This window comes from Sinocyclocheilus anshuiensis, unplaced genomic scaffold, assembly GCF_001515605.1.
Source record: "Sinocyclocheilus anshuiensis isolate Anshui unplaced genomic scaffold, SAMN03320099.WGS_v1.1 scaffold1644, whole genome shotgun sequence".
NCBI lineage: Eukaryota > Metazoa > Chordata > Actinopteri > Cypriniformes > Cyprinidae > Sinocyclocheilus > Sinocyclocheilus anshuiensis.
Genome location: NW_015557451.1, coordinates 660,227 through 682,237, shown reverse-complemented (window position 1 = coordinate 682,237; position 22,011 = coordinate 660,227). Strand labels below are relative to the sequence as shown.

The 22,011-nt window shown below is 37.1% G+C and overlaps 1 protein-coding gene across 1 annotated transcript in view; it reads right to left on the bottom strand.

Moving 5' to 3' along the window:
* The window catches only part of LOC107679231 (regulator of G-protein signaling 12-like), a 31,955-nt gene that overhangs the window by 5,272 nt on the left and 4,672 nt on the right, over positions 1–22,011 (bottom strand). Inside the window, exons 2-12 of the mRNA XM_016474743.1 lie at positions 10,955–10,973; positions 9,206–9,375; positions 8,904–8,996; positions 8,020–8,163; positions 7,736–7,918; positions 7,030–7,174; positions 6,237–6,325; positions 5,067–5,270; positions 4,880–4,953; positions 4,491–4,617; positions 1,948–2,038 (exon numbers count right to left, since the gene is read on the bottom strand). Coding sequence (XP_016330229.1) covers positions 1,948–2,038; positions 4,491–4,617; positions 4,880–4,953; positions 5,067–5,270; positions 6,237–6,325; positions 7,030–7,174; positions 7,736–7,918; positions 8,020–8,163; positions 8,904–8,996; positions 9,206–9,375; positions 10,955–10,973 — 1,339 coding nt within the window. The remainder of the gene's footprint in view (positions 1–1,947; positions 2,039–4,490; positions 4,618–4,879; positions 4,954–5,066; positions 5,271–6,236; positions 6,326–7,029; positions 7,175–7,735; positions 7,919–8,019; positions 8,164–8,903; positions 8,997–9,205; positions 9,376–10,954; positions 10,974–22,011) is intronic.

Here is a 22,011-nt window from a genome sequence, read left to right as displayed (position 1 = left end):
GTTATAGTATAACTAGCTGTATTAGTTCCCTTTCGATACTTCATTCGTACTGCGTCTTGCTAGACGTATATGGGAAAAAAAACTTTTTTCTCCTGAACTGAAGCCTATTTCATTCACGCAGTGAAACTGCACGGCCATTAGTTCGTGCAGGGCTTAAAAAACGAACCAATGGCGACGAAGCCCGCCAAAGCCTGCCAGAATGGGCGGGGCATCTGGCTATATAAGCGGGCGCTCGCCACAGGATTCTCAGATTTTTTTCCTTCAGCGACAACTCTACGTCTCAAGCTGATCCGAAGCCGCTCGCCGCTTGACACGCCTTCGCAGCTGGAATCGGGACCTCTCAGCTCGGCTGACCTGCTTCTCCGCCGCTCCAGCGACGCAGCAGTTCCGGTCCGGTTCCCCTGCCGCCATCCGGCGACTTCTAAAAGAGCTTCTAAAAGAGCATCGGCGTTGTTGCAAATACCGCGCCGTTATTGCAGTTCGTGGGGTTCCCCCTGCACGCCGATGATGGCCACACGGAGTGTGTTTCCTGCTTGGGGAAATCCCATGCGGAAGCTGTGCTCACGGGAGCTAATTCCTCTCAGTGCGAGAGCTTTAGTCTCGCCTCTCTCCGCTCACGGATCGCTTTCTTTTCAGAGAGCGACTCCACCCCCCGCGCCCTCCCGTTTTCTTCCTCCCAGGGACCTGTGAGGAAAAAACAGCGGGGCAAAGGGGTCGAGCGATCGGCCACGAGCGAGCTTACGCCATCCGCCGAGTCTGGCCTGGACCCCGCTACCCTCAGGGATCTGAGGAGCGCGACGGACCTGGCTCTACGCGCCACCAAGACCACTGCCCAGGCGATTGGGAGATCGATGGCCAGCCTTGTGGTGCTCGAGCGCCATTTATGGTTGACGCTGACGGAGATGAAGGACGCGGATAAGATCCCCTTCCTCGATGCTCCTGTCTCCCCCAAGAGTCTTTTTGGCCCAGCGGTCGAAGGCTTTGCTGAACGCTTCACGGAGGCACAGAAATCGTCCCAGGCTATGCGTCCATTGCGGATATTTGTGAGGCGGCCGGCTGGGCCTCGCCGTCCACATTTGCAAGGTTTTATAACCTGGAAGTCCCGGCCTTACAGGCCAGGGTCCTTTCCGCTTGAAATGGCACGCACTGCGTAAACGGACATGACAGAGAGCCCTTGGCCGTACCGCGCCCAAGTTCTCTGGCATTGTTCACCTGTTAGCTCTCGACCCCTGGGTGTCGAAGTTACGGGTATACTCTGGAACGATTAACCAGGCCGGGTGTGACCTAGAAAGCTCAACCCATTTTAGCCTTGGGTTATTGTTGACTTCTCTATAAGCATTGGTTGCTTATGGAAGTTATACATTTAAATCGTTCCACTACATTAGCACGGCATGATTGGACTGTTCCCATATGCGTCTAGCAAGACGCAGTACAAGTGAAGTATCGAAAGGGAACGTACTCGGTTACTAACGTAACCTCGGTTCCCTGAGATACGGGAACGAGTACTGAAAACGGTCACTTCAGTCGAAGTAAACCTGAGAATCCTGTGGCGAGCGCCCGCTTATATAGCCAGATGCCCCGCCCATTCTGGCGGGCTTCGTTGCCATAGGCTCGTGGCCATTGGTTCGTTTTTTAAGCCCTGCATGAACCAATGGCCATGCAGTTTCACTGCGTGAATGAAATAGGCTTCAGTTCAGGAGAAAAAAGGCTTTTTTCCCATATGCGTCTAGCAAGATGCAGTACTCGTTCCCGTATCTCAGGGAACTGAGGTTACGTTACTAACAGAGTACGTTTTTTTCTCAAAATGTAAAAATGCAAAAGTTTTCTGTGAGGCATAGGTTTAGGGTTAGGGGATAGAATATAGAGTTTGTACAGTATAAAAATCATTATGTCTATGAAAAGTTCCCATAAAACATCAAAACCCAGCGTGTGTGTGTGTGTGTGTACCTTTGGCTGGATCAGCCCTCTCCAGTACAACTCGTAGGCCATCAAGGTTTGATATGGGCACTCCAAGATCGAGAACTTCTGTCTCTCCACTCTAAAAAGTTCAAACATTTAGCATTAGCCTCTTTTCTCAAGAACTGTGACTTTACAAACTAATTTTAAATATTCTTTCTTTGGCACGCACATACAGCTTACTGTTTCAATTTCAATACAATTTAAGGTTTAAAGACAGGCATGCTGTTGATTACCACAGAAAATCATTTCTATGCATCTCTCAGTTTGCCTAAACATACGAAACTGTGTGTGTATAATAATGCACTCACATTATGACAGTCTATGGGACCAGGCACTGCATCGAACATTAAAATACATACTGTTTTGAAACAGTACCCATAATCAGGGTTTAGACCCTACCTAGACCCTTTTTACTATGGCAAAAGCTCCAGAAATACAGGTGTGCCCCAGTATAAATTTACTGATAAATCCTTATCTGACAGAGGAGATTACCGTATATCGACCTGAGAGAATCATTATACCCATTAATAGTTCAACAAACACATCATTAGTGTTTTCTATAAGCTGTTGAAAATCTGAACTAGTGTTGTCAAAGCCATAAATGAATCACTCTTTTTATCTAATCGGTCAAACGGGTTTGCAATAAGGTCTGAAATTAAAAATGAATCAAACTGAATCGTGAATAGTTCACTCACGCGCTGAATCATTTGCATCGGTTTCTCACACCATAATGGGATGCTTTATACTCCTGTTCATAATATTTGAACATTATACATGTTAACACGAGACTACTTATCAAATTGCTTAACCTTGTCTGTGTACATTTACGATCTGATATTTTTCAAATCCTGTCGTGACTATATGATGTTACTATCCACAAAGTATTATTTGAATATGTAAACTTAATTTACAAGAATTACGGTAACACAAGACTAGAGGTTTATGCACCCTGAACAGTATTAAAGGATATTTTATCAAAGGATTATTTCTGCTTTTCAATCATCTGGAATATCTTGCGCCACCAAACACAGCTTTTGCTTGTTTTTAACAACTCATTTTGAACCCAGAACATTAATCTAGGTACCAAACACTGATATGTGACTGAAATGTTAGCACCTGCTTTTAGCCTAGCTTTATATCTGTAGTTTTAGCTATGCCCCACATGTTAGCATCACATAGATCTTCTTCAGTGCTTTTGAAGGTTAATGCTAAACGTCTGTGCTCTGTGATATAGTAAAAGCTTCATAGACTGGCTAAAAATAAACAAGCGTTCATGCTTTGTGGAGCTGGGAGGTGGCTTTGTTTCAAGCCATTACAGTAATTTCTCTCTGCTTAGTGCTGTCTTCCATTAACTTCTAAAAGCTGGCTCAGATGACCACTGTTTGACGTTTAAGAGGGGAAAAACTGCAGTGTTCCTGCTATACCACATAACTCCACACCCAATGAGACTGAACCAGCTGCATGTACATTTCACATCAGGAAATCCTATTGTTTTAAAATCACAGATCACAGATTATTTTATAGATTTAAATCACAGATTATATGAGACATTGCTATTTTTTTTATAAATTCTGAATTCAGGGTCTGTATTCATGAAACATTCTTAAGAAGAAATTGCTTCTTAACTGCCATTTTCTTCTTATTTTCTAACTTAACTAAATATTTTGTATTCCCAAAAATTCTTCTTAAGAATATCTTATCTTTTTTCTTAAGATTGTTCTTAAGACAAAACTTAAGAATTTAAATTCTTGAAAATAATCTTCTTAAAAATCATCATAAATAACTTCCTAAAGTTAGGATAACCTCAGACTTGTCTTAAATACCAAATGGTGAGAATGATTTACTGAATTTATAGGGTTATTTCAAAGTAATTGTTATATTTAAGCATTACAACAACACTAGCTACATAGACTAAAATACATAGTAGGACTATTAATATCAATGTGCACAAGTTTTTTGAAGAGACACACCAATGATGGATAATGTAAACGATGGGTCATTAATCATTATTATGCGTGACAACTTTTTTCTGAATTTGATATTCATTAACAACTCTACAAAAATGAGTCAGACAAGGCTTGTTTTAATTTTTTGCCTTTAAATACAACATAATCTTATTCAGCGCATATGAACGTGGCCATACACAAGACGCGTTTACTGTAGCAGTTTACTGTAACACACACACAGTACTCGTTCACTCTATGGAGAGCGCAAAATGACGGCGCACAAATGAATGAAACAGATCACTTCATCTTGAGACAGGCTCTTTGAAAGTAACTGTTCAAAAACGGTGCATTAAAAACACCAAGCTAAGCTCTGTCAAGCACACTATGAAAATAGTGTGCATGCTTATGATTATTCATTCTTACAGACTTCTTGGAATTTATCTTAAGAAATTTCTTAACCTATTTCTTAAAAAGATTTTCGTGAATGCAGCCCCAGATCTGTGCTGAGAGTGTGCACAGCAAACAATGCAAAAATATACAGAGTATGCCAGCCATATGTGTAACTGCTCACAGTCAATCACTTACTATTCTGGCAACCAAGTCACCAAGGTGGAGTCCATACTTGGCAACCACAGGACGCAGAACCTCAGTCACAGGTTTTGTGGGCTTTGCTTTCAACCCAACCGATCTGTTAATAGGTACCAGGTCCAGTCTGAATATAGCAAACAGGGTGGATTTATTTATAGTCTAGCACCAACCACAGCACACATTTGTTTGATGGTCTTTCTACATTTATGAGATATGGTACTCTTGGAGAGAACCGATCGTGCTGGTATTGAAGAGAATTTCCTACTGAATATAAAAGTCAAAATAACAACTCCATTTGGGTGCAAATATTTGGTCATTAAATTCTCAGGGATTATCGTGAACTTTCAACCGAGCACCAGTGAAAGAGAGATAATAACAACATGTACCTGAACAAAGTGCGTTTTTCAAGACGAAGTTCTCGGGAGCTGAGAGTAATACTATCTTGGTCCAACACCAAAGGCTAGGCAGGGATCAATGAGAAAAAGATAAATCAGTGACAAAGCTCAAGCTTAGCATTCACAGAAGAACTAAAGGAGACATTATAAAAGCTGTGAAGGGTCTCTCTCTCTCTACCTTCTCTCCTCCAGTGAGGAAGAGGTCGACAGAAGCCAGGTTGATGCGCTGTTTTTGACAGAGCTCCAGCAGCACCTGTCTGATGGAGGCACCCTGTCGTAGAGGAATGGAGCAGCCAGAGCCGTCAGGTAGCATTACTGTACACGTCCTGCTACATCGCTCTTTGTCCTTTTCCCAAACAGAACCAGAACTTCTCAGCTCACACTGCTTTACACATACAAAACATTATAAAACAACCAACGAAATAATTAAATTTATTATGTCAAATTGGAAAAAGTTAAACAACCCCTAAACCTGTGGTAAAATCACTGCAGTGTAGGGCTGTCAAAAAAAAATTAGAATTTCGAATATTCGTCAAATTTAAAATAAAAATCCACATTCAAATGCAAAAACGTTGCATTCGAATTTGAGGTGTGCGTCAGACAGACTTATCAGCGGCACACGAGTTGCGATTACGATGTAGCCTAGGTGTCACTGCATTATAATATTTATGTCAGCCTATCCAGTTGAAACCACTAGATGCGGTGCTGCTGCGTTGTTCATTAAAAATATTGCAGAAAAAGAGAACAATGCAGAGAAGATCTTGTTTACGTCAAAACTCAAACCAAGCCGTTTACACAGAACGCATATTTCGCGCATTTTCTAGAGGGACAGCTATCACCGTTGCACTCGCGTCTTGCACAAAAGAGCCGCATGTTTAGAAAGCCATGTAAAATTAATGCAAGTTTAACTTTGAAAAAACATATCTCGAGACTTTATGGCAGGTTTTTTTTCCCCACCCCACTGCAACTCATGTTTTTAAATGAAAAATGTATTCTGTGTGATTTCGGTCCTTTGTATTAAACTATGCATACATACATGATGCTGTTTTGTTTATAGTTGTTTAAGCAACTTAATTAGGCCTAATTATAATTGGTTTATAAACATTATTTTAAACATTATGCACTTTGAATAAACGTGCATTAGTAAACATTTTGCTCGATGCACCCTCTTGTGGGCTCAGGAGAGAAGCCAAAAGCTTTTCTTCACCCTAACTGAAATTATGCATTTTAAATTCGAATAAAATTCGAATTTACCTTTGCATATCTAATGGATACGTATTGTTGTAACTCTTTAGTGTTCTAAATGGTGCACTCCTAAACTCCCTAATGTAACTCCCAATCTTCTTACCTCATTCTTTCCTCCGGAAGACGAAGTGTTGAGCTCTTGACTCGCACCAGAAGACAGTGAACCCTGAGACTCTCTCCGCCCATTACAGTCTGTCCACGCATATGGATAACCAATCACAACATGGCAGATGTCACATATTAGAATTTACATTAAATTGGTTTTATATCAGAAAATGTTTACAATGTACAAAAAAAATAACTACCAAAATACACTAATTGTAAGAAAGTTAACTTTTAATAAATTACATTAAATTCAGGTTCTTTCTCATTATTTGACTTAGTGGGAGCATATACAGGCTAAACAAGAGCGGTGCAAGAATTGAGCCTTGTGGGACTCCGCATGTCAGTTTTTACATTTTACGAATGTACTGCAAATGCTCTAAAGAACTCTGAAGGCGAACAGAAATTAGATATACAGCTCTCTGCTTGCAGCGTGTCAGTCACGCTCGTCAGGAAAGTGAGTGAAACACACACAAACACACATTTTTATCAAATAATACGGCATTAATAGCGTTCACTTCCGTGATTTGGCACGATTGCGTTCACATCAGCAGCGAACCGTACCAGAGTTCACCTGAACCGTACCCCAGACCACCCTTTTTAAGCAGACTCGGGTACGGTTCGCGGGTGCGCACCCGAGTTCAGAAGACAGCGTTCACATCATCCAAACGTACCGAACTCTGACGTCAATCGAACCCGGGTGGGCACCAAAAGTGCTAGTGTGAAAGCACCCTAAGATGCTATAAATACAAGAAATTAAATAATTACTGATGAGATACTGTTTTGAGACTCACTGTAAGGTAAATCTGGGGCGTCTCTTTTCTTTTGTCCTTTCCCAATACTTGGATATCTGTACCAGGAAAAGAAGCCATTTTTCTTATCTAAGAGTTTCTCTCTGAGGTCATCACTTGACCTGCCTGTTTTGGGTCTCCTGTTTTCCTGTAACACAACATGATACAATCAGAATATCATAGCAGTGAATCAGGCTAAAGCTATAGGAAATGTCAGTATACATTAAGTCCATTAAATGTATTCTGTACAGATAGCATGGAAGTAAGCAGTTGGTAGTATGGCCAAAATGTTATACCATGGAATATTTTATATTATTTATATTGCATTATTTTATATTATGTATATAGTAATTGTATATACCAAAATGTACTTATGTTTGCTGTAAATTCAATAAAATGGATTTAATATTTAATTATATTTTTATATTAATAATAAATATTTTAATTGTTTGATTATTTAATATTATTTTAATATATTTTTCAAGTGATGTAGCAATGCCTATTTTTCATATTAAAGTATAAATACATTAAAATGGAAGGTAGTTGATGCCATTTGAAACAGATGAGATCTATATTAATACAGGAAACCATAGACAACTACTAAAAAAAATCTGGTGTAAATGTAAACAAAAAACATTTCCCCATTACTCATAATTTAACTACCACAAAGCTTTCTTGAGAGATATTGCTGCTGTAGTGAGATTAGTACATTTTTAGGTGTGGAGAATGTGGAACGGTCAGAGGTGAAGCTGTGCTTGGATGGGGCGGGGCTACATGGAATCGGGCAGGGGTCAGGGAGAGGTCGGCCCTCTACCTCAGCCAGCATACACTTCTGATAGAGAGTGGACTTCAGGAACCGAGCGTAACAGTCCATCTTCATCAGGTTAAAGATCTGCAGGGATGAGTCAAGGTTTAATGAAGGTTAGGTTTGCTCAGTCAAACAATGACAACGGCTATGTGAATGTGGGAGTTTAATCATGTGTGTACATCGACCTGCAGCTGTGGCTGTTTGAATATGTTAGGCTGTGGAGCTGTCAGGACATCATCAGCAAGTTGAGCTTGACTATCGATGTTCACCGGCATGGTAGCTTTACTTGAGAGGAAACGATTGTAGATCTCTTTGGCCTTCTGGGACAGCTGAAAAAGGATTCAAATAAGATCAAAAACCTATTGACCTGTATGCTCCTGACTCTTAAAGGATAATTTAGCCAAACAATTAGAATTCTTTAATTATTTAACCACCCTAATATCAATTGAAACACATACATACACTAATGTTATTGTTATCTAAATCTATTAAAAATAATTTCCATTAACTAAAGCTGAAAAAATATATATATAAATATTAGTTGAAAAACTAAATAATTAAATACATACATAAACTTTTTAAAAATATATAAATGTATTGGAAACTAACTGAAAAAAAAAGTTTAAAATATAAAATATTCAAATTAAAATGACTACTTAAAGTATAAAAGCAGCTAATTCAAAATATGAATAATTTCTGTAACAGTATAAAAATAATACTAAAATAAACTGACGTGCTTCATCTTTAAATGTTGGTTTGTTGCTCACACAAAGCTAATAAATGGTTTCAAAACACTTGGAATATAGTGCACAAATGATGCAGACTTCTTTTATGTTTTTTTTTTTCTGTCCTTTTTGGAGTTACCGACTAAATGATCATCTACTTTTTAGTATGAAAAAGAGCAGCCTGGACATTCTGCTTCTCATAATTGTTTTATTTTTCCATGGAAGTAAGTAAGTCGTTAAGATTTCAAACAACATGAGGATAAGTAAATGATTACAGAACTTTCATTTTTGGGTAAAATATCACTTTAAGGGTCATCAACCATGTATGTGTTGCAGGTGATTACCTGCTTTTTGTCATGTTCTGGAACTTGGCTAAAGCATTCACAGGCCTGCCAGAATAAGATGTTTTCCTCACTAAACTCCTTCTTTAGAAACTCCTGCAGGAACATCGAAAAGTACATTTGGTTCTAAACTACTATCCTGTGACATTAATACACTTCTACTTTATGATATGGTGTCAACAAATGAAACAACACAAACCATCAATCTGATATACACAAAGGCTAGCCTGTCAAAAGCTCACAGGCCATAAGAATTGTATTTAGTTAACAATAAGCACATGTCTAAGACACACTCCAGTACTTACAGAAAAATAGCGGACACCCACAGGATCCTGGAGCAAACGCTCAAAGCTGACGGCCCATGATGCAACACGGCGCTCTGAGAAGCGACAATGGTTGGTGATGCTGGGCAGACTACCATTACTTTCCAAACTGCTCACACTGCCGCAGTCATGATGCTCAAGACCGCTGCGCTCTGGATAAGGCAAAGAGTAAATATCACAGTTGAGATGATTTAGGATCAGATTCTTCAACTGTTCTGGTCTGGATCACTAAAACAAAATCACTTCTCTGTTCTGAGATTAGATGTCTTTAATACTGTGGCATGAGGAGAGGAGTGGGAATGATTTTTCATGTTAAGACGACAGTATGCAGATAACTACAAGAATCATCAATGTGCATAATTTCAGTCACTAGTGTTAACAATTAAATAGAAAAAATAATGACTGTTTTCAAACAGGTTTGCTTCAGTTTGAAATTGGTCAGTCAAACTGTTTCACTGCAAACTCACTCGATTGGTTGAGCAAGTGTTGCTGTGTTGGGCTGGTCAGGTTGCTCAAACTAAGTAATGTTGAAAAGGCCACAGAGCCACAGTGTTTACACATTTTGGTAAAATCAATTTGCAAATGCCTTAATGGTAATGGTTTAGGGTTAGAAGAATTTTAACAGAAAAATTGCATACTTTAAAGTGTTGCTGATTTGAATACAACAAAAATGTTGTGATTTGTAAGCAAGTAAAGCTAGATTATATATAACTTGTGCTGTTTTGTATCTTAGTTATAAACAGTTGCGGTCTCTATCATGCATAATATTTGTTTTCCTTGCTCTTCGCTAGACAAGTCCAGACAAACCTCAAAGCTTTCTCTCTAAATATCACTGTCATAACCTGCAAATTAAAGGAAACTTTCTCATTGGCCTGCTAACAGTTTTACTGACACTTTTTGCTTCTGACATGCCCAAAAACTTTCTCTCTGCACTTTGACCTAAACCAAAATCTTTAAGTGTAACTTTCTGTGCGAGATTTGTTGTAAGGTCTCTAAAGAAAAAATAAAGTACAGTAAAACAGTACTATTGTGAGTTATTATCAAGTTATTTCAAAATAATATTTTTAATATATTTTAAATGGTATTTTTTCCTGTGATGACAAAGTTGAACTTTTTCAGCAGCCATTACCTTAGTCTTCAGTGTCACATGATCCTTCAGAAATCATTCTAATATGCTAATTTGGTACTCAACAAACATTTATTTTTATTATCACTGTTGAAAACAGTTGCACTGCTTAATTATTTTGTGGAAACTGTTATTTTTATTTTTTGCAGTTCAAAAGAACAGCATTTATTTGAACTTAAAAACCTTTCTCTTTTTTTTTTTTTTTTCAAAAAAACTGACCCTAAACTTTTGAACAATAGTATATATAAGTCATCAACTGCTACCGATTACTTCAGTTACACATTCCAATCTGTAACTCGTCGATATATATTCAATTGGAGAAAGTGAGTTTTGCTTTATTCTCAGTGTTCAAATGAAGTGCACTGCTTAAATTATGATCTTCTACTTCTCTTGTACCATTTTTCTTGCATCTCTTCATAGACAAATGTAACACTTTAAGACAGACTAGACTACACAAATAAAATTAAATGGCTTACAACAATAGTCTAAAATATTTTTTTATAGTAGCAATCTCTACTTAAAGCTAACTGTCAGCAGAACTCTTTAAACAACTTTCTGAATAAATTGATTTTGCTTGTTAGAAAGGGTTTAAACAGAGTACTCACCACCATCTGATGCGGCCGACTGAAAGAGAAGAAAAAAAGACATGAATGAGCAATTGCCATCCTGACTTCGGTGGGGTAGAGGAGGAGAAAAAGAGGAGAGAGGTAAAGTTACTGAGCTGGAGAAAATGCCTGCAGGCATCTCAGCAGCCTCTCTCATCTTAACTGAACGTGTGTGATATGTGTTTGTTGAGAGGGGAGGGTTTTTACATATGGTCGTTGATGTAGCTGCGTGTAGTAACACACAGCTGTTCACACCTCTGCTCCGGTTACTGCCCCCAGAAACACACACACATCAAATGACCTGACCCAGGCCTGCCCAGACACTTGCAAAGACCACAAATTTAACAAAGAGCTTTAGTCAAGCTTTTGAGGTCATAAAAATGCTCCTGCATCTCTGAGCGTGGAGGCAAAACTGAATGAGAGGAAGAATGCAAACCAATATGCAAGTCTCCAGTATGAGGAAGTTGACCTACAGTATATGGTAAAACCATATAATAACTTATCTGATAGCCTATTCGTTTACATCAGCATCCCAGAGACCAACAGAGGTTTGTAGATCTGTGCGTGTGTGTAGGCTGGGAGCAAAGCACATGGACAAACACACACCGTGTTTGTTCAGTGGGAGGAAGTGTAACGGAATGAAGGCGGTTATTGGGACAGCAGACAAACACACAAATGAAACAGACTTTTGTGAGGTGGATACAAATGAAATTTTTACAAATGTGAAGGGGGATATAGAAGTTCTTTGTTGGCACATAATAAAATGATAGAATTAGATTCATGACTCACAGAACCTCTGAACAATGTTTACTGAGTGATCTCATGCATGAACTTGGCACTATTCTGTCGGTCTGGTGCCATTTAACCAGATGTATTTGTTGTGTAGAGGGTTTTAATTTCAGCCGTAGGCACTTTTCATTGTATTCACCACTAACTGAATGCCAAACTTATAGCCGTCCAAAAAATCTTTCCTTCTAGACACAGATGCACTCAGTGCATTAAAGGAATGTTCCAGGTTCAACAGTAATGCAGTTACAATGGACATCTAAGGGGCAAGACATTACAGAGCATTTAAAATCAGAAATGTGCAATTAAAATGACAAAACCTAAGCTGTACAGTTAATACTTTTAGAAACTAGCCAGATGTGATTATGCATATGCATAAATTATATATTAATAATTGTATATAATTTTGATATAAATAACAAGGTTAGGAAGCAGTTGTAATCACACTAGTGACACGTATAATGTTTAAGTATATCTATATTTTGGGAATATTAACATTTATTCTGGAGAAATGCCTCGCATGACTTCCACAATATGTTCAGCATTGTAAACTCCATTTTTGAGGGATGAGCCAAAATTATTTATGATGGTAAAAAAAAGAAAGAAAACTAAAAAGAAAGAATATTAAAATATTCTATATAATATTCTATATAAAATAGAAAATTAATGAAGAACAAATAAATAAATAAATGGATTTCATTGTTTGTGATTATGTTGTCATTTAGCTATGTTCAAATATCACAAACTGGTATTAATAGGAACATTTATATCTGTCTCTAATGGTAATGAGTTAATATAGCAGTTCATCAGCATTCAGAAATGGCACATTCCAGTCCCACTACATCACCATTATCAAATCTGAGCTCTTGTAGCGCTATCAACATTACTAACGGAGAGCTATTTATATGCTAATAAAAGACAAGGATTCTCAAAATGGAGAAGAGCCAAAAGCGGACACATATGACTTGATTCATTGTGGTTCATGTGAATGAGAGGAAGAATGCAAACCAATATGCAAGTCTCCAGTATGAGGAAGTTGACCTACAGTATATGGTAAAACCATATAATAACTTATCTGATAGCCTATTCGTTTACATCAGCATCCCAGAGACCAACAGAGGTTTGTAGATCTGTGCGTGTGTGTAGGCTGGGAGCAAAGCACATGGACAAACACACACCGTGTTTGTTCAGTGGGAGGAAGTGTAACGGAATGAAGGCGGTTATTGGGACAGCAGACAAACACACAAATGAAACAGACTTTTGTGAGGTGGATACAAATGAAATTTTTACAAATGTGAAGGGGGATATAGAAGTTCTTTGTTGGCACATAATAAAATGATAGAATTAGATTCATGACTCACAGAACCTCTGAACAATGTTTACTGAGTGATCTCATGCATGAACTTGGCACTATTCTGTCGGTCTGGTGCCATTTAACCAGATGTATTTGTTGTGTAGAGGGTTTTAATTTCAGCCGTAGGCACTTTTCATTGTATTCACCACTAACTGAATGCCAAACTTATAGCCGTCCAAAAAATCTTTCCTTCTAGACACAGATGCACTCAGTGCATTAAAGGAATGTTCCAGGTTCAACAGTAATGCAGTTACAATGGACATCTAAGGGGCAAGACATTACAGAGCATTTAAAATCAGAAATGTGCAATTAAAATGACAAAACCTAAGCTGTACAGTTAATACTTTTAGAAACTAGCCAGATGTGATTATGCATATGCATAAATTATATATTAATAATTGTATATAATTTTGATATAAATAACAAGGTTAGGAAGCAGTTGTAATCACACTAGTGACACGTATAATGTTTAAGTATATCTATATTTTGGGAATATTAACATTTATTCTGGAGAAATGCCTCGCATGACTTCCACAATATGTTCAGCATTGTAAACTCCATTTTTGAGGGATGAGCCAAAATTATTTATGATGGTAAAAAAAAGAAAGAAAACTAAAAAGAAAGAATATTAAAATATTCTATATAATATTCTATATAAAATAGAAAATTAATGAAGAACAAATAAATAAATAAATGGATTTCATTGTTTGTGATTATGTTGTCATTTAGCTATGTTCAAATATCACAAACTGGTATTAATAGGAACATTTATATCTGTCTCTAATGGTAATGAGTTAATATAGCAGTTCATCAGCATTCAGAAATGGCACATTCCAGTCCCACTACATCACCATTATCAAATCTGAGCTCTTGTAGCGCTATCAACATTACTAACGGAGAGCTATTTATATGCTAATAAAAGACAAGGATTCTCAAAATGGAGAAGAGCCAAAAGCGGACACATATGACTTGATTCATTGTGGTTCATGTGAAGGACATCTTTCTGTTATCTTACAAATGGGTTTGACCAGTGATACATGAAGTGCTAAGCATGGATGCTTTAGTGATGATCTAAGAAAGAAAAGTATCTTCAAATTATTAAAAATGTTTAAAAAAAAAAGTGCTTCCAAGCATTTCTTTTTCCACAACATTTGTAAAAAATATGAACCACATCAAATTAATTTTTTACTAGATTCTTAGATTTATATAACGTGGCTATGGAGTTGCTAGGAGTCCATCCCAAGTCTAAATGAAATTCTGATTATACTCTTCTAAGTGATATTTTAAGCGATATCCCCATTCCCCAGATAGCTTGTTTTTTTATTTCAGTTTATTATCTGTCAGCTGTCGCCAGAAATCACACATTTAGAAAAGTAATAGCACAACTCTCCTCAACAAATGCATGATTTGAGGAATCATTCATCTCTATAACAAGTTATGCACCAAAGTTTAATACATATAGTTTGAGGTGTATTCTTATCCTTATTCTGTAGTAAGAGCAATAATAATAGTGATGCTTTCGTTAGTTAGAACAACTAACAATATACAAATATTGTAGCATTCTATAAACATAAACATATGAAAACACTGCTAAAGCCTCGTCTGCAAAGTAAGTCTTTTTTCCATCACATCCCAGTCCAAGAATGCTCTTAACACAGTGTACAGACACAAGAGGGACGGCCCTGAAAAACCACAAGCCTCCAGGCCACTTCAAAGCATAAATAGTGAGTTGCACAGGCCTGCTTATGCCGAACAACTCAAACTAGAGTCCAGTAATAAGATTCATGAGTCTGAGCCCTTACTGTAACAATTTCAAACTGAGACCCCTAGATAAAGACTTTCTCTCACACAGTTCTACCAAGTCCACTGATGTAAACCTCACTCCTTATAAGACCAGAAGTGGCTTCTTCTATGCTTCTAATTGTAGTGAGGGATGAAGTTAGTAATGGGAAACAGAGAGAAGAAAGACCGAGAAGGGAAGAAAATGAGAAGCTATGAAACGGTGGAGCCTGAATACCGTTCAGTTTGTGCCACCACCTTGGTGTATTTGGTCAGAAACACTATGGCAACAATTCATCTCAGACCACAGACTGTGAGGCCACCAATGACACGGGTCTCAGGCAGGGGCGCTCTCTATATATATATCACACGCTCCGATGAGCAAACGTGTTATTAGACGGGGTTTCACAGCAGCAAATCTGGTAGGCGTACAGCGTGGCAGGTTTTAGCGGTGGCTTACAGACATCTGGTTGTTGTGACCCACCATGTGACTGAGTGACTTTTCTGTGAACTAATCAGATGCTTTGGAACTTATGAGAAGTAAAACCAAGGAACTGTATTTATGGACTCCAAGAGGAAATGATGAGGTAATTTCTGTGTTTAGAAGAAAACATGTTTGAGCTTGTTCACTAGAATAGCACAGGGAAAATCTCACTGCATGTTATCAAACCATAATGAGGCTCCTTTTCTTTCTTTGGTTCAAATATTCACCTTGACATTTGTCTGTGTATCAAAATTACACTGAAAAATATTTTTTCATAGTTGTAAAAACAAGATTATTGGAATACATTGGAAAATACATTTAAGTTTTTAGCTTCAAAACAAAAGATTGATTCGTTCAATTTTGTTGCTTGTTTTTTGTAATTGTTTGCGAAATTATGGTTGCTATTCTGTTGCTAATGTGTTCTGAATGGTTGCTAGCCTGTTGCTATTTGGCTGCTAAAGTTTTTTTTGTAGTTTTTATGTGTACATTGAAAAGTAGGATTTACTGTGAAACAATTTGTACAATTTGCAAAAGAAATTGCTAGTAAATTTCACAAATAATAAAGAAACAGCAAGTGTTACATTAAATTAACTGAAATAGTATTTTCTTGTAATATATACTCTAAAAATGCTTGTTTTATTTACAGTGTACTGACATTCTGATTCCTAGACATCCATGTGTATCATCCAACTGGTACCAAAAAAAAGTAACAGTATATAAAAAAAATTCTGTCATCATTACTCACCCTTTTTTTTGTCCCTTTTTTGACACCAATGACTTTCAAAATATTTTATTTTGTGTTCAACAAGAAAGAAATTGGTTTGAAATTACTTGACAGTAAAAAAATTAAATTTTGGGGTTAATTATTCCTGTAAGTATGAGTGATACTTATGCCTTGTAAACATCACAAATTACTTCAGGTAGAAATGGTTTCATTGCATTTCCAGGCCACACATACTGCTGCATAAATTCCTTGCAATCATAAAAGACTTTCTTCTGATGTCTCTGCACAACTGCCATACACCCTTCTTCTTGTGAATCTTCACACCTCCACTGACGTTGCACGATCAACCTTAGACACAACTACATGTGTGGCAAAAGCTGCAGAGACTTGCTTTGTTTATATTTCCACCTTCTGGACTACGTAAGGTGACGACTCGCCCTTTTAAACCTCCAAGAAATAAAACTGGTTTATATCAGTATGAGAGTTTTCGATGAGGATTTAAATGTAGCAGTTTCATTTTCTTTCACTACCTCTACGCTGTCAAGTACGGTCTTTCTTCTCATTCAGGATGCTCTGTGAATTCAAACAAACACATTCTAGCTTCTTCTGGTGACATTTGTTGATAAAGGAAGACAAAACTCACAGCCAGAGCACACTATCTCTAGGCTACAGCAAAAAACACCATTACAAAAGGCAAGCAGTTGGTCTAAACAAAATATCTTGGCTTGTCCTAGGATGTTTAAACTGAAGTTACTGTAATACATACAGACTAAAGACTAATCAAAAAGAGCCACAACTACAGGTGAGAATACACTTAAAAATTACAATGTTCAATAAACTTAAGATGAAAAAAACAACTTGCCTATTAAATTTGCCCTTTTTAAAAAAAAATAAGATTTTTGACAGATCTAAGGATTATAAATATTTTATCCATGTGCTCTGCATTTGCTTCTCTGAAACCACTCAAACAAAACATTAAAAAATATGAATATTAATACATATATTTAATGTTTTACAATTTAAATGTCAAAAAATGTAATCATATTTTAATTTAGTAAAGTACCAAATTGTTATACTCTTTCTGTTCCATTTGCCAGAACTGAACTGGGAAAAATGGCTTTTGTGTACGTAGCTCCATTTGATTGGAATTTACTCCAAATGAAATTGAAATTACAAACTTTGGTGTCTATGAAACATTGTAAATCTATTATTCAGTCACTTGAAGTTGTTTAGTTGTTTTAGTTTCTTGTTATTTTGTTTTGTGTGTTTGTGATTGTAATTGCTGCCTATTCTTGGCCAGGACTCTCCTGTGAAAGAGATTTTTAATCTCAGAGAGATTATCCTGGCTAAATAAAGTTTAAATACATTTTTAAATTTAAATTTATTTTTATTTTTTTTTAAAAGGGGTCCTATTATGCTCTTTTACAAAGTCTTGATTGTTTTGGCGTTGTAGTCCAAACGAGTCGTTCGTTGTAGTTTTGAAAAGTGATTTCTGTTAAATAAAATATCTCCTTTTGAATTGAACTTTGAGCTTTGTTACTTTGCATTTCTTTTTTATGCTCAAACAGCAACATTACAGACTAATTAAAGTTGAAAAAGTGAAAACGCATAATAGGACCCCTTTAAATCTACTACATGGACAGATTTTGTTCTGTACTCTGTAATATCCGATTATGGCCAACAAAAATTATTAATGCAGATGTACAAATGTAAATTAATTAAAAGCAATGCAATTAAGTTGTGACAAAACATTCAAAAACTGTATCATTGTAACTCATTTTAATTAACTAAATTTAATCTAAAGTAAGTGAGGACAGACATCCGGACACACAATTGTGGAAACATCAGAGCGTGAAACGACTGTGTCTCAAGTCCAGCTGAGCCAGAGTCTCCCTGCCGCAGCTGCTCGGTGTGGGAGTGCAGGAATGAGATAAAACAGCTAATGAGTAAAGCAGCTGATGAGCATCTGGATTTGGGAAAAAAAAAGGAAAACGCGATTGAAACTCGAGAAAAATAAAAAGATTGTAGCACAAACTCACCGCTCTCGGGGGATGCATTTTCCTGAAGGAAAGTCTCCTAATGAGACTCAAAATCAGGAGGCTTTTTCTCTTTGTCTGTGATTTTGGGTTCATAACTGCAACTGCATCTGTGGGTGATTGTGTGTGTATATGTGAATACCTGAAAATCTCCACCCAGGATCAGATGGCGATACAAAAAGTCTTGTCGGTGCAGGTTCAGTCAGCCCCCAACATATGACAATATGCTACAGCCTAACTGAATGTCTTCTAGTGTAGTCATCATAACTGTGACACAACTGATATTAACTGATATTTCCTCAACCTCTTCCAACCAATCAACTCTGTAATGAAACTCTTCCCTGTCTTTATTTTTTATGAAAATAAAATTAAGTGACAACAATTATCAAAATAAGACTAAACAATAATTAAAATAATGAAAAATGATAACATCTGATATATTTGAAAACAAAACTTGAATATTTATCAATAAATAAACTTAATGAAATAAAGCATTAATGTGAAGTGTAAACTCATAAAGCTACTATTTTCATTTAAATATGATGAACTAAACACAAAAAAACAACAACGCAAATTTTCAATGACTTATTTTCTATTTTTTCTGCATTTTTCTTCTAAAAACACTGTTAGAGCACTGTTAGATTCAAAAGCCCAATTTATGTATGAAATTAGCATACATCAATGACTTTAGCGCATCATCATCGATATCATTTATGTAATTGTTGTCAACAAGCATTTTTATCTGCACTCCCGTTGACGAAATAAATGATTATTTGAAGAAGTGTCTAGGGATCAATTTAGATATTTGTTTTAGCACTGGGCATGATGGTTGGGCCTTTTCTCAGACTGACGCTACCAAGGAAGGGTGATTATATTATATGCTATTTTTCTTCTTCATTTTGGTTTCAAACCAGCTCTCAACTGCATTTGGGGATTATGTGGTAGGAAAAAATTGAGTTGCCAGCTCTATATAGGCTGGGCTGGTGTGCATGTTTCTGAGTGAGAATAGACTGTGAGCTTTATGAATGTGTGTATGTGGGTTGGGTGTGTGTGTATGAGAGAGAGATAAAGAGGGCTGTAGATTTACAATATTAGTTTCCGCTTATTCTCAGTGAAAGGCTCACGATTAAGGAAGTATCCCTTCTGTTGGGTGAGCAAGCTTGATCTGACTTTATAAACTGACTGATGAACACACTTGTACTGTACATCAGCCAAAAAATAATAATCTTTTAGCTTTTGTTTAGCTTAAGCTGTAGCCCAGCAAAGCAAATATGATTCTAGAGTCATTTTCAAAGAGGCAAAACAAATCTCTTCCTCTTATCTCTGGCAGACAACAAACTGCCTGAAAATAACATCAGAGACCTCGGAGGAGACTTCCTTTGTGTCCGACAGAGGAAGGGAAAGCCTGATAAGATGGTTTGCCTGAACAAAATGCATCTACATCATGTGTTCATAATACTAGCTGCCAATTTTCATCGATTTCTAAGCCCAGAAAATTTAAAATAAAGAAAAAAACATCACATGGTTTGCTATTCACCTAATCAGAAGCAGTAACATCTCAATGAAACCACATGATTACAGTGAAGGACAAAAAACAAATGGAAACCACAAAATATCGTTTACCAAGGCCATGTATTCTCTTCCCAACCATAAAACGAACCACAGCAATATTTAACCACTCTCCTTGAATACATAGCCTGTGCAAGACCGTCCTTGTTATCATCAAATGCAAAACTTGCACTGACCTGGATCTTATGAGGAACAATGACTGGATTGTCTCCAGGTGTAAATGATACCACATTCACTTAAGAGGTCACAACCAGAGGACTGTGTCGGAATGTTTGGCCTCTGGACAGAACATCCTACAATACAATATACTACAATACAGTACAGTATCTAACCTGAGATCTATAGTTATAGTCATCCTTCTAGTTTCCATTGATGTTTTTATGAGTAATCTACATTCAGAGTGCATGAACCAGAAGTTTGTTAACCATTTTTTGCTGAAACTGCTTTTGTGAATCAGTGAAAATGAATCCTGTGTATCAGATTCAATTACAGTCGGCAAATTTGGCTATGCACAAAGTTTATTTACTGTGTTTTTTTTTTTGTTTGTTTGTTTTTTGTATACAATGTATGTGCTACTTTAATATCTAAACTTTATTTAATATCTAAAGAAAGTTTAGACCAATAACAGAATAACATTAGCCATAGCCAACAGCACTAATAATGATGGCTGAAAGCTGTAAAAAATATTGTGAAATTTTCTTTTCTCATTTTTGCCAGAACTATTTTTCATGAGGCAACCCCAATTAACAAGCATAAGCAAATTTGTAGTGTAAAAGCTCAAACACAAATGCCCAAAAGACACATATCTGCAAGCGTTTACACAGTTCCACATTTGCATCTGCGATTTGCACAGGATAAACATCTCTCCACTCCTTTGTGTAAGGGTAAGTCCTAGAGGAAAAGCATCCATCATCATCTAAGCTTAACCCATGACCCCACCCAAATACACTTTCAAACGTTCTCTCTTTCCTCCCTCTCTTTGTACCGAACCAGTGGTCTTTCAAGCTGAAACCTAACACTCATAATTATAAGCGAGTAGATCTCTTTCCTGACAAAAATAGTTCCCTGTGACCAAGTGTATACCTGCCAACTGCTTTCAAAGCTATCATGGAGTACTGGAAGGAGACAACCTGTCAGGCTTGGGAATCAAGGAAAGAGTTCATGGGACATATGGAGGTTCTTCACTTTCAAAGAACCATTTTTGATGCACAGGGACTGAATAAGTTCTTGATTTACATCACAGTTTGTTTTTTTTAGATCAGTCTATTGGTTTCTAGTGGTGCTTATAGCTTTGTTCCAAAACTTAGTAAGCTGCCAACCTAGACAGAATTTTAAGGGGTTCCATGTTTAGGTATACTGCCTTCAAATATATCTTTTTTTTTGTTTGTTTTTTAAGGGAAACCGCAATGTGGGCTGCTCACTTAAACTGAGATCATAAAATTGATTCATTTGTATCCTACATTCCCATATTCCTGACAAATTGGCATCAAAAATGTGATGCATGCACGTTATTTTGCCAGAAATCTGCCAAGTACATAAACGTAAATAATGGCAGGCCATGATCCATGCCAGAAGTTGTTGAAGGTTGTTGAAGCATAAAGTGCTGATTTGGTTAATAATGAAGGGTAATAAGCAACTGTAAATGACTGCTAAATGGCTCAAGCGGGAAAAACTGAGCTGAGCTAAAAAGAGAAAATTGACTGCATTCAAAACTCCAACAAATAAAAACAAACAAAAAATCTGTTTAACCCACATCAAACAAACCAGAACTTTTACATTTTCCATTAGCTTGGGTTCTTTCATGTGAATAAGTCAATGTCTTGAAACAATTAGTTTCTACTAGGGATGCACCGATACCGATACTGGTATTGGTATCGGGCCCGATACTGAGCTCCTGTACTCGTACTCGTTAAAATGCCCCGATACCAAACGCTGATACCACACAGCATGTGATAAGCACCATATTCAAACAAAGAAACACCAACAACAGAACAACAGACAGCAGAATGGAGTTAAGGATGTCTACTACGAAGTATATGTATGCAATGAATATAATGTTAAACATTCAGTATTAACGCCTGTATAGCTGATGTGCGCGAGCTGATAAACAAAGCACGCTGAGTGGATTGAGCGCACGGCGGCGCAGATGCGCGAGCTTGTCGCGTGAATATATCTTTCTCACAGACATCACTGGAAAGTTTGTAGTTCGGTCGGATATGTCAAAAACAAGTAAGTAAAACAATGCACAAGTTACTTAACGGTAGGGAGAGAGAGAGCGCGCACACTTCTGTTGTGTGATCTTTGATGTTCACTCACTTAGCACAC